This window comes from Lissotriton helveticus, chromosome 5_1 (genome assembly GCF_964261635.1).
Source record: "Lissotriton helveticus chromosome 5_1, aLisHel1.1, whole genome shotgun sequence".
NCBI lineage: Eukaryota > Metazoa > Chordata > Amphibia > Caudata > Salamandridae > Lissotriton > Lissotriton helveticus.
This window is the reverse complement of record NC_136065.1, coordinates 87,251,713-87,267,161: the sequence shown is the minus strand read 5'-3', so window position 1 is coordinate 87,267,161 and position 15,449 is coordinate 87,251,713. Positions and strand designations below refer to the sequence as shown.

At 46.1% G+C, this 15,449-nt stretch overlaps 1 protein-coding gene across 1 annotated transcript in view; it reads right to left on the bottom strand.

Moving 5' to 3' along the window:
* LOC144752979 (E3 ubiquitin-protein ligase TRIM39-like) overlaps positions 1–15,208 on the bottom strand; it is a 186,195-nt gene extending 170,987 nt beyond the window's left edge. The window contains exon 1 of the mRNA XM_078640787.1: positions 14,709–15,208. Within this exon, the coding sequence (XP_078496913.1) occupies positions 14,709–15,122 (414 nt within the window). The 5' untranslated portion in view covers positions 15,123–15,208. The remainder of the gene's footprint in view (positions 1–14,708) is intronic.
* Between the last annotated feature and the right edge of the window lie 241 nt (positions 15,209–15,449).

The following is a 15,449-nucleotide window of genomic DNA, read 5'->3' as shown; positions in this document are numbered from 1 at the left end:
GGAAAAACCCAGGAATAGACGATGTACCACTTCTTTCCTACAAAAACTAGAGCCGGCAATTGAAAGAACCTTGGATTCAACCCCCAAAAAATTAGGAAAGAATTCAGACGAGTGGAAGCCCCACACAGAGGTTTGGAGCCTGATGGGCCAAGAAGTCATGCAAGATGAGACACAAGCACCCCAAGAGGCTCTAAACCTGTTAGTTCAACTTGATCTATTACAATCAATTGCACAGCATCTGGCGTACAAGATGATAAGTTGGAAAACTAGAGCCCACCCTCGAAATTCATAAACCTGTCTCAGATCTCACAAGCTCTTGTGCCGACATCATAGAAAAATGGGCGGAACTACCAGAAGTATTAAAGGACATTGTGGCATTAGCCAAGGGACAGGGGGAGATGTTCCCTCCAAAGCAAACAACCCCTAAAAGATTAGCTGGGACGAAGGTAAAACCAGACAAAACTGGAAACTACCTTCTTGCAAATAGCCGAATAATCAAAGCACCTCAGGAAGGACCCAGCAACATAAACATCGCGGATGCCCAAGGGAAGGGAAGAGGGGCTTAGCGGTATCATTAATCAGTACAATAGCTGACGTCGCACATGAAGAAGCAGCTCCTGCTGAGAAGTCAATCCACCATTGAGGAAACAAACGGAGGCTATCTACCCGTGTAGCCACGTTCGGGAGCCTTGGATCACGAACAAGGTCCGAATTGATGTCATCGGCCTTGAATGCAATCCCAAAAAAAGTAAAAGACCACACGATCTAAATCAGAGAACGATTAAAGACAAGCTTAAGAAGTTCATCTTGACGGCGTCATACTCGAAGGTTGATCCCTTCTTGAACTCTCACCAAAATTTCGCCATGGAAATTCCTTTTCCAGAATAGGAAGAAACTTCTTTGGTCCTGAGGAGAATCCGCTTAGGGAGGGCGATTCGAAACGTGTAGACCTTATTTCATGCTTTAGGCCAAACTGTATTGTTTCATTTGTTTGCGAATACTTGAATTTTGTTATATTGTTGGATGGCCTTGTGTTTATAAATTTCGTTTTAGTGAATTGGTAATGCCGCACTAAAACTAGGGTTTAGCAAAACATTCCCAGGGCGGGCATTCTGTGTATGGATGGTGTGTGAGTGTTTGTACGAATGTGTGAAATAGTTTTCCAAGTGTATACTGAGTCACTTTGTATATATGGTGTATATAAAGCAGGTTTTTTAGAGTATGATTGTGAATTTCATTTCTATAATGGGGCTCCAAGATAAGCAAAAAAAATCAAATTTAGTTAATTCTAGCTTTTGAGAAACCAGAGAAAATTGTAAAAATTTTATAAAAGATTTTTGATAAATATAAATAAAATTCATTTTGATTAAATTCCAACCATAAGATTGGTTTGAAAGGGCAATTGTTTTATTCATTGTCGCTTCTACTAATGGTTAAGTATCAGTGCAGTAATGGCAAACTGTTTTGTTCTTTGAGAAGGCAGAAGGAGCACTAGTAAAAACGGAATTCCTCTGTCAAGGAGGGTTAAGAAAAAGGTGAAAACACAACTGTAGAAATCGAAAATTAAAAGATCAGTACCACCGGGAATGTTGAACCCCGACAGCACAGCGAATATAAAAAATTTAAAACCATTCTTCCCCATTTTCAATTTTAAACAGCCAAATAAGGCAGAGGTGACAAGGGAAGAAAATGCCGTGGTAAAAGAGGATCGAAGCCGACATTCACACATTGGGAGGCTCCACAAATAGCAAGGCGAATTACAGACAAGACTCAGGAAGAGGCAGTCGGGCAACCCACATTACAGGATCCTGTCAGCACACAGGTCAGGGCTGCCGCCTCCCCGGGATCGGAGCCTTCACACAGGGCGGTGAAGCACATTAAATTCAATCAGGGCGAGAGGCATGAAGATGAAAGAAGGGCTGGACTGCCAAATGGGGTAACAGGCAGACACCAGGTAAGAGACTCTTTTAATAACCAGCTAAATCAGAACTACCAGCGGCTCTCCCTGGGAGAGGATAGATCAACACTGATTACGGTCAAGCATTAAAACCATCCAGTAATCCATGAGGCGTTGTTTACCCCCAGGTACACAGCCAAAGGCTCCTACAATATTCTAAATAGTTCTAACATCTTATGTCTATTCAGACATATCGATAGCTTGGCACAGATAACCTCTGAAAACATCGAGTGGGTAAACTTCAGAAGGCTAGACCGTGACACCCACGGTGACTCCACCTCAGTTGGCTTCACCCAACAGCACGTACAACAGACGGTCCTAGGCGAAGCACCACATCTCGCAAACTGGGGCATAGAAGTCACCCCGCTCAGCTTGCCGAAATACCCTCCCGTTCTTATTCCTAAAAATGATAGGCGGGAGCCTACATCCATTCTTAAAGGCACAATGAATAAAAGCTCTGAACGAACAGGAAAATCTGAACAACCAAGAACTCCAATAAAAATCAGGATCTCATACAGTGTCATTCAGCACAGAGTGCAGACACACAAGCAAGAGCAGGCCCATATGAGGGATCCATGGCAACAGCGTCCCTAACCAAAGGGATAGCAACAACAGTAGAGGACGTTTACCTTCAATTTGTGATCAACAACGCAAATTAACCCTCATTTCATGGAACATCGCTGGGTTAAGTAGCATCTTTAGGGACAAGCCCATGCAAGATTACCTCGCAAAGGGGGATATATTGTGTTTTCACAAGACCTGGGCCAAGTCAACAACCCAATTTGGCGACTGTTATGAACATCATACACCTGCGACAAAAAAGACCATCTTCGGACGCCCGTCAGGAGGTTTATCCATCTTCCTAAGCTACGCCTGCAAACTTAAAACCACAGCCATAAAAGTGGAAACTCCCGACCTCCAAATCATAACAATAGAAGGGCTGGGAAAGGGGCAACAGCCCCATCACCTGTTGCTAATAAACTGTTGTAACAAGCTAACAAAGTGTGAAACGCTACTCGCTATGGAAACCTTTATCAGTATTCTGGAAGGTGTTCTCATTAAAGTTGAACACCATAACGTGATTATTTCTGGAAACTTCCACACGAGATGCCTGGACCACATACCAGCTATACACAGGACCGGGAAAAGTATGGGCCGCTGATCGCCCTTCTTAAACATGTTAAGTTGTTATCCACCCATAGAATTAAAAAAATCAGCTGCCCCTCATGGACTCCCAAGTCAACTTTTAGGAACATATCCAGCATAGACTACATTTTTTTTTATTTCAAAACTTTTTATTTGTTGTTTCCAGTTACATGAACAAATAATAAAAACAAATGTGACACTGATGGGTACAAACAGGGTGATGGGTGATTACAATATTATAAGTGAGAAAATATCTGCGTGGGCGATGAGTCACGGGGGACCAGAATAAAATAAGTATTAATAAGGTCAACAGAAAAGAAAGAAGAGATAAACAACATAACCTCAGTCATATACATCATATATGAAGTATCAACACAAGGAGAGTGGACCTCAGGTAGTACAGTCCTCGAGATTGCTGGAATAGCTGGATTGGCATAAAGGGGGCAGTTAAGTATGTTGCCGGTCAGGCCCAGTATAAAGAGAGTGTGTGATCGTACAGGACTGGGGACGAGGGAGTGTGTGGGGAGTTCAAGGAGGTTTGTGTGCACTAAAATAGTTGTCACGGGAAACCCACATTTGTCTATGAGGAGGTCGCCATGGAGTGTTTTGGAGCAAGATGTTATCAGCACCTCTCAGATTGGTGACCCAATTTAACCAACATTTGAAAGAGGCTTTGCGAGTGTCTTTCCAATTGTTCCGAACCATCTTCACAGCGGCGGTGAGAAGAAGGTCAACTAGGGCCCTGTCATTATCTGTGAGAAAATCGTCTCTTAAAAAGCAGAGTACCAAGGCGGATAGCTCTCTGGCAGGGGAAAAGGAGAAAACCTTTGTGAGGAATACGAAGATTTTGTCCCAAAAGGGTGCAACACATACACATTGTAGTAAAAGGTGTACTAGGTCACCATCTTTCTCGTTACAGTTACAGCAAATGGCATTGTCACTAATATTATGTGAGAAGAGATGCGCCGGTGTCCAAAAAGCTTTATGGAGAAGCCAAAACTTCGCCTGGGAGAGTGTAGGGCTTATTTTATGTCTCATGGTCAATTCTCAGGTTTTGGACCAATCCAAGTCTGAAATTGGTAATGAGGAGTGCGATTCCCAGTACTGTATAAGATCTTTATTGAGATTGGATTGCTGTGGCTGTAGGAGTTTGTAGAGCCTGGAGACCTGGTGTCCCAGTTTGTTAACATTAGACAGATATCTCAGAAGGGAGGGGGGCTTTGTGGACAATTTTGCTTTGGAGATCGCTGTCTTAATGTTCAAAAAGTTGTAAAACTCCAACGAGTCTAGGTCATATTTGGCTTGGAGTTCTTTAAAGGTGAGGGGGTAAGAATTACTGAACAGTTGATGCGGGAAGAATATATCTTATTAATCCATAGCTCATTGTATAGTGGCTTTCCTTTGTAGAGTTTTGAGTGATTACACCATATCGAATCCCAGTCAGAACGTCTGATATTATTATTCAAGAGTTTATCAATTTTCAACAGGGCGAGTCTTGTATTTTTACAGATGGATTTTGAACAATTGGCCGTACTCATATTAGCAGTAAGGATGGACGCTGGTGCAAGATTTCTAAAAAGGGCTTTCTCTACGGTAAACCACACAGGAGTGTAGTCAGCGGGAGGTGATAGCCAGTAAGAGCCTTGTTTGGCAAGGAAGGCTGTCTGATATATTTTGAAAATCCGCTAGATTGACCCCTCCCAGGGATTTGTCGAGGCGTAGCTTTTTTAAGATAATCCTTGCCTTTTCCCCTTTCCATAGGAACTTAAGAGAGTAGAGGATCTAGCTTATGGTGGAAGTCTTGGGACAAGGTAGGAGGGAGCATGGTAATACGGTAATTAACTAAGGGGGAGATCATCATTTTGATGGTCTCGACCCTTCCCCACCAAGTTATAAAACGGGGAGACCAGCCATCAAGTTGTGATTTAATTTTATCTAGTGTGATGGATTCATTGTGGTGAAGGGTTTCGAGAAGGGAGCTGCAAAATTCAATACCCAGGTATTCAATAAAACCAGTCTGCCATGTGAGACATGAGCTACCAAGCATGTCCCTGGTGCTGTGTACATTTAGGTGTTTGCCCTCTGATTTGTCCCTGTTCAATTTATAACCAGAGTGTAAAGAGTATCTTTCTATAGTAGACATGAGAGCTCCGATGGAGGTCTCTGGGTTCTCAGTAACTACTAGAATATCGTCAGCGTCGGCTGCTAATTTCACCTGTCCCCCCCCCGAATTTCACTACCGCTAGGTCCTTATTTTGTTTTATTTCTGATAAGAGCGGTTCGAGGGCCAGGAGAAACAAAGCTGGCGAGAGGGGGCAGCCCTGCCTGGTGCCCTGTTGTAAACTAAATGAGTCTGATAGGGTTCCATTTATGGCGATTCAAGCGGATGGAGAATAGTATAGGGCCATTACCATCTTAGTGTAAGAGTTCCCCAGATTAAGGGCTTTCATGCACTGTTCTAAGAATGACCAAGATACTCTATCAAATGCTTTTTCCGGGTCCAAGGTGATGGCTACCGATGGGGTGGGTGTTGTTTTAGCTTTCTCTAGGATGTGGCACAATAGTCTTGTATTATCGTTGGACATGTGGTGTTTTAGAAAACCCACTTGAGAATTACTAATTAATTTGGAAAGGACGGCATAGAGTCTGCTGGCCAGGATCTTCGCATACATTTTGCAGTCCAGGTTTATGAGCGAAATAGGACGATAGTTTTTAGTTAATAGGGATAACTATTATAGTGGCTTCGCCCATTGGCTCAGAGACACTGCCTGAAGTAGCAATCGAGTTAAATAATTTTAATAGTATGGGGGTGATGGACTTGTCAAATGCTTTGTAGAAGCCCGCCGAAAACCCATCTGGGCCAGGGGCTTTGTTGCTCTTGAGGGATTTAACAGAGGTAAAAATGTCCTTGTCCGTGATGGGGGACCCTAGCGCCGACTGTCTTTGTCAGAGCTTGGGAAGGTTCAGAGTGTCAAGATCCTTAGTACATGTGTCCGAGTCGAAAGACATTTTGTTCTTGTAGAGGTCCTCATAGAAGGCCTGAAATGAGGCTAGAATGTTTTTTTGTTTGGTGTGGATGTTATTAGCGGAGTCTTTTATCGATGTATAGTAAGTAGTTTTTGTCTATGTTTGAGATAGGACGCAAGCAATTTCCCTGCTCTATTCCCCTCATATAGTTTCATGGCTTTAAATTTATTGATCCACTCACCGGTGCATCTGCTCACAATAGTGTTATATTCGTATTTCTTTTTGATTAGTTGATCGAGAGCTAGTTTGTTATCCAGGTTAGTTAAAAGGGCAGTTTCTAGGGCCTTTATATCTTTTTCAAGAGTGTCGAGATCTGCGTTTAGTTTATTATTAGTCCTTGCTCTCAAGCCAATAATCACTCCCCTTATTGTGGCTTTCAGGGCGTCCCAGACGAGAAAGATGTTCGTGTCTGGGGAATCATCCAATGCGATATAGTCCTTAATGGCGTCTTCTATTTGTCGCTTGCCCTCAGGATCCGAAAGTATTTCCTCATTAAAACGCCAGCGTTTTGGGGGAAGAATAGAGTGAGAGCCCGCGAGTTTAATACTAATACAAGAATGGTCAGAGACTAGTTTAGGTGCTGTGTCCGTTTCTTCTATGAGGTGGGTGAAAGGGCTAGAAATTAGAATGTAATCAATTCTGGAGTATGAATTGTGTGGGGCTGAGTAGAATGTAAAGTCCCTCCCATCAGGGTGTTGGAGGCGCCATGAATCTTTTAGGAGAAATTTGGTGCACAGGCATGTGAGTGATTCGTGAGAGCGAGATGGGTGGAATGTGCATTTTGATTGCCGGTCTAATAGGGGGTCTATTGGGAGATTGAAGTCGCCGCCTACAATTAGGAGTTCGTCTTGTGGAATGTTCTCTATGGCTAAAGAGACAGAATCCCAAAAATCTGGGTCGTCCGAGTGAGGACCATATATGTTAACCACGTGAATAGGGTCTTCGTCTCTCATCAGGTGGGTGATTAATAGCCTTTCATCTGTGTCATGAGTGTGTTAAGTAATTGAGAGGTTTGATTTCTTTGCGACTAGGGTGATCACTCCCCTTTACCTGTGGACGGCCGAGGAGCAAAGTGTGTGGGAAATCCAGTTGAGGTTTATATAACTTATATCCTCCTCTGAGAGCTTAGTCTCTTGGAGTAGGATGACATCCCCTTTAGATTTTGATAAGTAATCAAAGAACTTCTGTCTTTTCACTGGTTGGTTGAGTCCCTTGACGTTGAGGGAGACTACAGTAAGATTTTATAGTAGTGATTTGGGTTTAGCCATCTAGGGAGTGCTGGTCGCCGAGAGGGTAGTAGATATTTGGATTTGTAGCAGGAAGAATGTAGAACTGGAGTGCCGCCTTCTGCGTACCAGTTTCGGCAAGGTATGAGACCAGCTAGTTGTGGAGTTTGTGGGTTTCCCTTATTATTGGGACACTTGTGGAGATTAGGTTGGGAACTGTCAGCAATACGCGCCTTGTGGGATACTACTGAAGGGTAATTCTCATTAAAAAAAGGAAACAGAAAAAGAAACAAAGGGAAACAACCAGTACAATATTTATCCCCAGCCCCAGCCCCGAACCTCCCCCTCCTCCCCCCTCCTTTATCCCTTCATCCCTCTCAGTCCACCCCCTCCCTCCCAAAAGATTCGGACTTAGGAGCTGCGACGGCAGTCCAGTCTGAGGGTAGCACAGAGAAAATGGATGTAACATTAATGCTTCATGAGAATCAAGGTTTTAGAACTACACCTCATTTAGCATGTGGAAATTAACAATGGGCATAGGTGATAACAAGGATATGGAGAGCCATACCTTTAGAGCAAAAGTTGAGCCACGAACAATGCAAACGGTGTCGATGTGGAAAAATGTGCACACTAAGTGAATTACATGGCCTATAAAGATGGTCTAACCTGACCCTAGAAATTCTAGTATGTTGTTATAAAATGATATATTTGCCCTGAATGGGCAGATAATGGCCTATGGTAATCATATTCCTAGGCAACAATCGTTAACATTGTGACATCAGAATACTAGGTAACAGACATTAACATTGTAATTATTGAAAACAGTTGTCAATAGATGAAAACGGACGGTTGGCTCTGTAGGTCTTTGTCACTAAAAGTTAGCAGGAACTATTATGGGAATCTAGAGCTCTAATAGGAAGTAGACTAGATAGCCAATTGACTAAAGGAAGGCACAATGTATGCTGTTGAGGTAAAATCAACAAAGTCAGTAATCAATATACAACAGCACCAGTGGTGGACAGTGACAAGGTATTTCAGGTGATGGCGGAGTCCTGGGTATCCGTTTTTCTCTTGTTGGTAGAGCCACTTCATAGGTCCATGCTCTGTGTCAGAGAATCTTACAGGTGTCGTGCAAGTTCATGAGGATCTGAGTAGAAAAGTGGTCTACCATTTTCGATCATTTTAAATTTTGATGGACCAGCAAAGGAAAATTGGATATTTTTCGCCTTCAGCTTATCCCTCAGGATGAGGAACCCTTTTCTTAGCTCAACAGTTTCTTTAAAGTAGTCTCGGGTGAAAATTATACGGTGGCCTTCCCAGGAGACGTGGTGTTTTTTTCTTGTGAACTGCAGAATAGTTTCAACATGTTGGTATCGGAGAGGTTTACAGATCAGAGGGCGAGGGCCTTTCCGCCCTTGGACATTGAACGTTGGTATTCTATGTGCTCTGTCCAGTTCTAGGCCGTGTGGGAATGTGATCCCCGTTATCATTGGAATCCAAGCTTCTAGGAATGCCACACAAGATCCTGCATCCTTCTCTGATTTCTCTGGAACACCAAAGATGCGAATGTTCCCTCTTCTATTACGATCTTCCAGTTTGGCGCTTCGTCTTCCGAGGTCGTCTGTGGTGCGCTGGAGGTGCTTTATTATCTTTGATGAGTGAGAGGACCTGTCCTCTATATCACTGATGCTTTTATTCATAGTGCTCATATCCGCCCTGATTGCCGTAAGCTCAAGTTGCATGGTGTCAGTGTTGGTCTTGGTAGATTTAGCTAGATCGTGGACTTCTGCAAGCTTCTTTAGGAACATATCCATAGTGGCTGTTATGTCCAACCTGGCTTTGATAGGGGATTCTGAGGGAGAAGGTTCCGGACACACCTTCTTATTGTTGGTCCTACTTTGTCCGTCAGCCATTGTTCGACCGAATTAGGGTATTTGCAGAAATGAGTTGATGTGGTTGCCGTTGATGGTGTGTGGGAACTCGCCACAGTTCGCTTTGTCGCTCTCGCTCGCCACTTTGAATTATGTTTTACATCAGGTGTTACATCAGTTGTGAAAATCTGAGCACAGATAGTGGAAGTGAGGCAGAATGGGCCAATTAGTGATTCACTGTCAGATCACTGGTGTCTCACCTGCCTGAAGGGTGACACCAGGCAACAGGAGGCGGTAGAGATTGCAAAGAGGCAGACACCAGGGGCTGAATGTCGAGGCAGATTATTGGCATTCGATCCCCAACTGGTAGGTTACAGGCAAGATCAGCGGGTTCACCACCGTAGCAGACTACCTATTTGCTGTATGGTCATTAATGTGGAAATTAAGTCAGACTGCAGTAGAAAGGCTGTAACACGGCCAGAGCACACTATCAAATTGCGGCTGAGAAAGGGAAGTCCACGTTTCTACTGGCCTAGGATTGCGGGGTCTCTTATAGATTTGTTACAGTTATGTCCTTTATAAGCACAGGTCTTGGTGGAAGCATATATGAGCAGATATGAGAACTCTACGATGTCTCGCTGCAGCAGCTATTTGAAAACAAACACCGTGGAGCAGGGGTGTAGATGTGTGTCTCCCACGGCTGTTGGTGATTAAAGACACATTTATTTAGCGCTGGAGTCTGGCCGGTTGTCCCGGGAATGGTATTGCTGAGGCTATGTGTCGGGTTAATAAAGACGCGTCTGCTTCATGCCGCCATTTTGAAATCGTTGGGAGCGGTAGCCGGCACAGCAATCATTGGTCAGTTTAGAGCCCCCACCATCATTGGCACAAGGAATGAAGAGAAGAGCAATGGTGGGCAGGCAGACAAGGGGACGACGACGCTAGCAAAATGCACCAGGTTGGGAGAGACTCATCCAGTGTCGCGCCACCATCTTGGGGACTCTGGGTTCGAATTCAAGCGCAGGTGCCCCTGGTCGAGTAAGGCAAGTGTACGCCACGAAACATTTATGCTGAATTCCACATCAGCAAAGGTTTTGGAGTGCAGGTTATGATGTAGGTTGTAGAGTAAGCATAGTGCTGTCTCGCCGAAATATTCAATGCTGCCAAAGGGCGTCCGCCATATTAAGGTCAGGCAATGTGAAGCGATGTGTCGAATACATGACTCTTGCGTTTGCTGATAGAAAATTAGGGCACCCACCTCCTGTAGCGCTGAGGTAGATTGAAGAAGCGCTGTTTTCCAGAACGATGTTCGAGCAGTGGATCCAGGAATAGGCGCCGGTGAGGGACAGACTCGATCTGCGTTGCGCCTCCATCTTAAGGCTTCATCCCTCGGGATTGTGAACCGCTAGTGCCACAGTGGGTACAGTTTCCCCATGGCGATTCAGGTCGAAATTTGCGGCGCCATGTAGAGCCACCTGGTTTGATGAGATGAAACCCGGTATTCCGATGACAATCGCTGAACTCAATCTCCTGAAAACGGCCTTAGTCGCTCCTCTGTCTGCCGAGCGACGCGTTCCGGCAGACTTTACCGCTGCCGTCCAAGCCATAGACAACATTTTAATCAATGAAATGCAGGCATACAAGCCGAGTGATTTTGAAGTGGATGACAGAGAGGAAAGCGATCATAGGCCACTCTGTGCCACTTTGGTTTGGCCCTGGAACTAGCAGAATCCCAGGAAACAGCTGGCACAACCTCGGGCGACAAATGATATATAGCCCTTAAGACTAAAAAGGACTGCCAACCTTAGTAACAGACTGCTGGGTATTTAGCTGCATAGGAGGAGGTTACTGAGACATGGCAGACAATGAACATCACAAGTCATTGGGAAATGCTGATAGTGGACTTACAGAAGAACCTGGGAAATGCCTACCAAACAAGAAGGAGCCTCGATGTAAAACAACCCTCTCAGGAGCCAAGAGCACCAAAGGGCCTGAAAAAATTTAAAAAATGCTCTCAAGAAGGCAATCTAAGCAAAAAACAAAGGAGCACACCCATCACGGGTGACCTCCAACTCGGCCCTGCGGAGTTTATACAGGAAGAAAGTAGTAATTAGGGCACACGTAGGCACGGCGCATTTTTTCCCAGAGCGCGGAGAAGCTGCATGGGGAGGGCGGATGGGTGTTGTCCAAGTGTTTTATAATGCAAAGATTTTAAGTAATGTTACGGCTAAAACATTTTTACTATAACGCAGGCCCCCACATTTGTGTCGCAGCACCTCTGAAAAAACCACTGCTGCGGGTGCCTCGAGTACAGCATAATTGAGGTCCATGACGCACCACTCCAACTGAGACACAGCACCTGCTTCGACACTGTCGAATCGACGCCGCACAACTTGATTTTCAACACATCACCGATACATTGTTCCTGAGCGCCGATTTCTTCGTCGACCCACCACCGTAGGAAGGAACCAAGGTATCAAGCTCAGAAACAACACATCACTTCCCCTGCACCACGCATGCAACTTATTTACCCTGACTAGAGTGAGGGCTCCTGCGTGGACAGGGTGCATACCACTGCCAACTAGAGACACCATTTCGAAGAGGCAGGATGGCAGCAGTCAGATAGAGACTGTGAACAGTAGGGTCAAAGGTCTTGGCTCAGTGTCCATGTGACAAACTGCTTCGGCTTTACTAACCTGGCCCGGAATATCGTCTTGTGCCGGAGACTCGTACCACGAGTGCCCTGACAAGTGTTTTACATCCGGCGTGTTGCTCAGCAAAGTATGAGATTGAAGTCCACCCACAGAGGTCCTGCTTTTAACCCAAGTGAAACCCCCACCCATGACCAGCCATGACACTACTAATGGTGGCAGCTGCATATATCAAAGTGGGTAGATGTTTCCTCAAACTCAGAGTGGAGAGCGCCTACTGACACTACCTTCTGAATCTGTGTAGTTTGTCATATACTGGCTCCATCTGCCTGTATGTGCAGGAAACATGTTGGGACACATGTCTGTATAGCACTGTTTTACCAATAATATGGGCTCACAGTGCTGTCAGGCTCAGGTATCTTCAGCCCAAGGTCTAAAGGATGCAGTGCTTGTGAACATGTGAGGTGAGGCTCAAGTGTGCGGTAATGGGGGGCCACGGAGTGAATCGGATTCTTAGTTACAGTCAGTGCGTAAAGTCCCCCTTCTCTTTGTAGCCGCCCCACCATTTCCTGCTCCTCACAACAACCCCTACCCCACCCTCAATTATAATTCTTTTAGGGCCACATACAACCATCTGGGTTGAATATCTATCCTGATGGAAGCAGAAACTGTGTGTGGTTCACTCTCAAGTTCACAGGTTCCTTCCAAAAGTCTGGGGCTAACTGTAAATCTTATTGCACAGTTGGATTTAAGTGAACGATCCTAAGACGGGATATAAACTGTCCCCTTTTAACTTTATGGAGCTCTTCCCAGCACTGAAGAGAACGCTGAAGACCAGAGATGGGAATGATGGTCGTCTCGCTTCTACAGGAGGCGCTAGACCCCAGGACGCAGGAAGGACCTCTCCTGAAGAGAACGCTGAAGACCAGAGACGGGAATGATGGTCGTCTCCCTTCTACAGGAGGCGCTAGACCCCCAGGACTGAGGAAGAAACTCTGTTGCTGCAGAGGAAGGACCCATTAGGTGGGCTGCTTGAGATGAGAGTACTTGTCCTGATTATCCGGAGCCCAGTCCTGTGCTCAGCATCTTAAAGTGAGGAGGTTGAAGACTCTGAGCTTCCCCAGACCAGGAGCCTGTGATCGCAGCCCTGCCAGATGGCCCTTCCTCCTGTGAGGGGTCCCCAACGCCAGTGAACTTCTTTCAGCCATAGCTACAGGAGATCTTCACTCTGTGTCCAATGAGGATGTGAGTCTAGCGCCTGGACCCTGCACCTCTTTGTGTCTGATGAACCCTGCACTGCTGGGGAGTCATCTGCGCTGAAGCCCTTGTGACCCTGTGCGCTTCACAATGCATTGCTTCAGCTCTTCTACTGCACCTTCTGCTGCGTCTGATGACCATCTGAGCTCCTGTGCCACACCCTGCATTGCTGCACATTTCCTACTGTGTTCCATGATCATGTGAGCCCGTGTGCCACAACCTGCATTCGTGCATCTTGTCTGCTGAGTGCCATGACCATATGACCACATATGTCACACCCGGCACTGCTCCATCTCTCCTGCTTTGTCAGATGACCATGTGTGCCCATGTGCTACACCCTGCATTAATGCACCTCTTCTGCTATGTGCCATGACCATGTGTGCCCATGTGCTACACCCTGCATTGCGTCTTCTGACACCGATGACTGTGTGAACCCATGCACGACACACTGCACCGCCACACTGAATCCTTTCAATACAGATTGAGATACCATAACACACATGCACACGCCTCTGATCCTCTGCCGCCGCCTCTGTAGTTCAAAGTGTATACGGCCAGTGATCTCAGCGCTCTGACACACACACTGTGTGCTCTTGTGCAGCTTCCGATGTAGGTCTCTCCCACCCACAATCATTCCTTGTGCTTTAGGGCAGCCTTCTGTGGGGGATCCAGAGGGTTCATTGTGATCCCTGAATACCCACAGACATACTTTGTGCTCCTCTGCAGCCTCTTCTATGGGGCTCATAGTGCACAACCTCTGATCCCTGAAGCCGACAAATATATTTTGTAATCCTCAGGGAGACTCACAGAGTGTCTGTACGTGTGACTCCTCACTACATACACACATACTGTGTGATCTTGGCCATCACTGTCTATGGTACCCACGGGGTGAATTTTGATCCCTTAACACTGCAAAACATACTTTGTATCTTCCTAAAAGCTTAACAAGTGAATCAAATTGTGATCCCCGAACACTCACACACATACCTTGTGGTCCTCTGCAGCTTCTTCCTCTGTAGAACTTACACTGTCTTCACTTGTGAATCGTGAACACCCACATACACTCCTTGCACAGACTTCTCTTTGGGGCCCACAGGTGCAGTATGATCCATAAACATCCACACACATACCTAGAGCTCTTCAGCAGCCTCCTCTATGGACTCTCGGGTGCCCTTTGATTCCCTGAACACCCACAGACACACCCTGTTCTCTTCTGCTGCCTCCTCAATGACATACACAGTGAGGGTGACCAGATGACTCCATGCCACTGGGACACAACGTATTCCATTTCAGGGCTTTTGATTTAACTTATCAGTGCATTCTGGGAGTTGTAGTCTTGGTTCATTTTACTTGACGCCATTGCTTCAACACACCAGATGAATATGATATTTAAAAAGCAAAATCCAGGAATGGAAAAGTAGTGTCCCGGTAACACGGAGCTGTCTGGTCTGAAATTTATTGTAAGGATGACTTATGATCTCTGCACACTCTCACACACAGCGTGTGCTCTCCGGCTGCCCCTTGGTGCGGCTCACCAAGCGACTTTGTGATCCCTGATCATCCACAGACGTACCTTGTGCTCCTCTGCAGCCTCCTCTATGGGACTTGCTGAGTGAGTTTTGTGCTCCTTGGACTCCCGGCAGCCCCAGCATATCATCCTCTGATCCTCTGCACAGAACAGCCTCAGCTTCTCATCATGTTTCTCGCACAGATTCTCCCCCGGGGGCTTCACGGGGGGCAGATGAAGCTGTTTTAACATTTCCACCATGTTCCCCAGTTGCCTGTTGGGTCGGAGGTTTTTCCCAGAAGATATCTCCCTGCACTGTGGACAGGGGAAGTTTCCATCTCTTCCCTCCCAGCTCTGGGTGATGCAGGAGCGGCAGAAGTTGTGTCCACACTCTATGGACACCGGATCATTAAAATATTCCAAACAGATGGAACAAGTGGCCTCTTCCTGGAGGTTCCCGAGCTGAGCTGCTACCGCCATGATGCAGAAATGCAGGAAGTGAAGGTAAGTTTCAGTTTCTCTCTTTGTGCAGTGGGTGTGTCTGTGCGTCTGCCCCTGCCTGACTGCGCCAGTGTACTATCGATAGACCCACCCCATCTGTCTTTACACCCCCCCCCCCCATATCTTGTCTGCATGTATTTTTAAGCTCCCCGCTCTTCAGCCCGTTTACTGCGCATGCGTGTGATTGCACGCATGCGCTTTCAAGATCTAATGGCGAACACTACCACTGCTTCACCAAGGAGAGCCCCTGCCTTGCGCTGGCTCCGGCTGCCACTGGGCCCGGCCAAGGCTCCCAGGAGAGGCCCG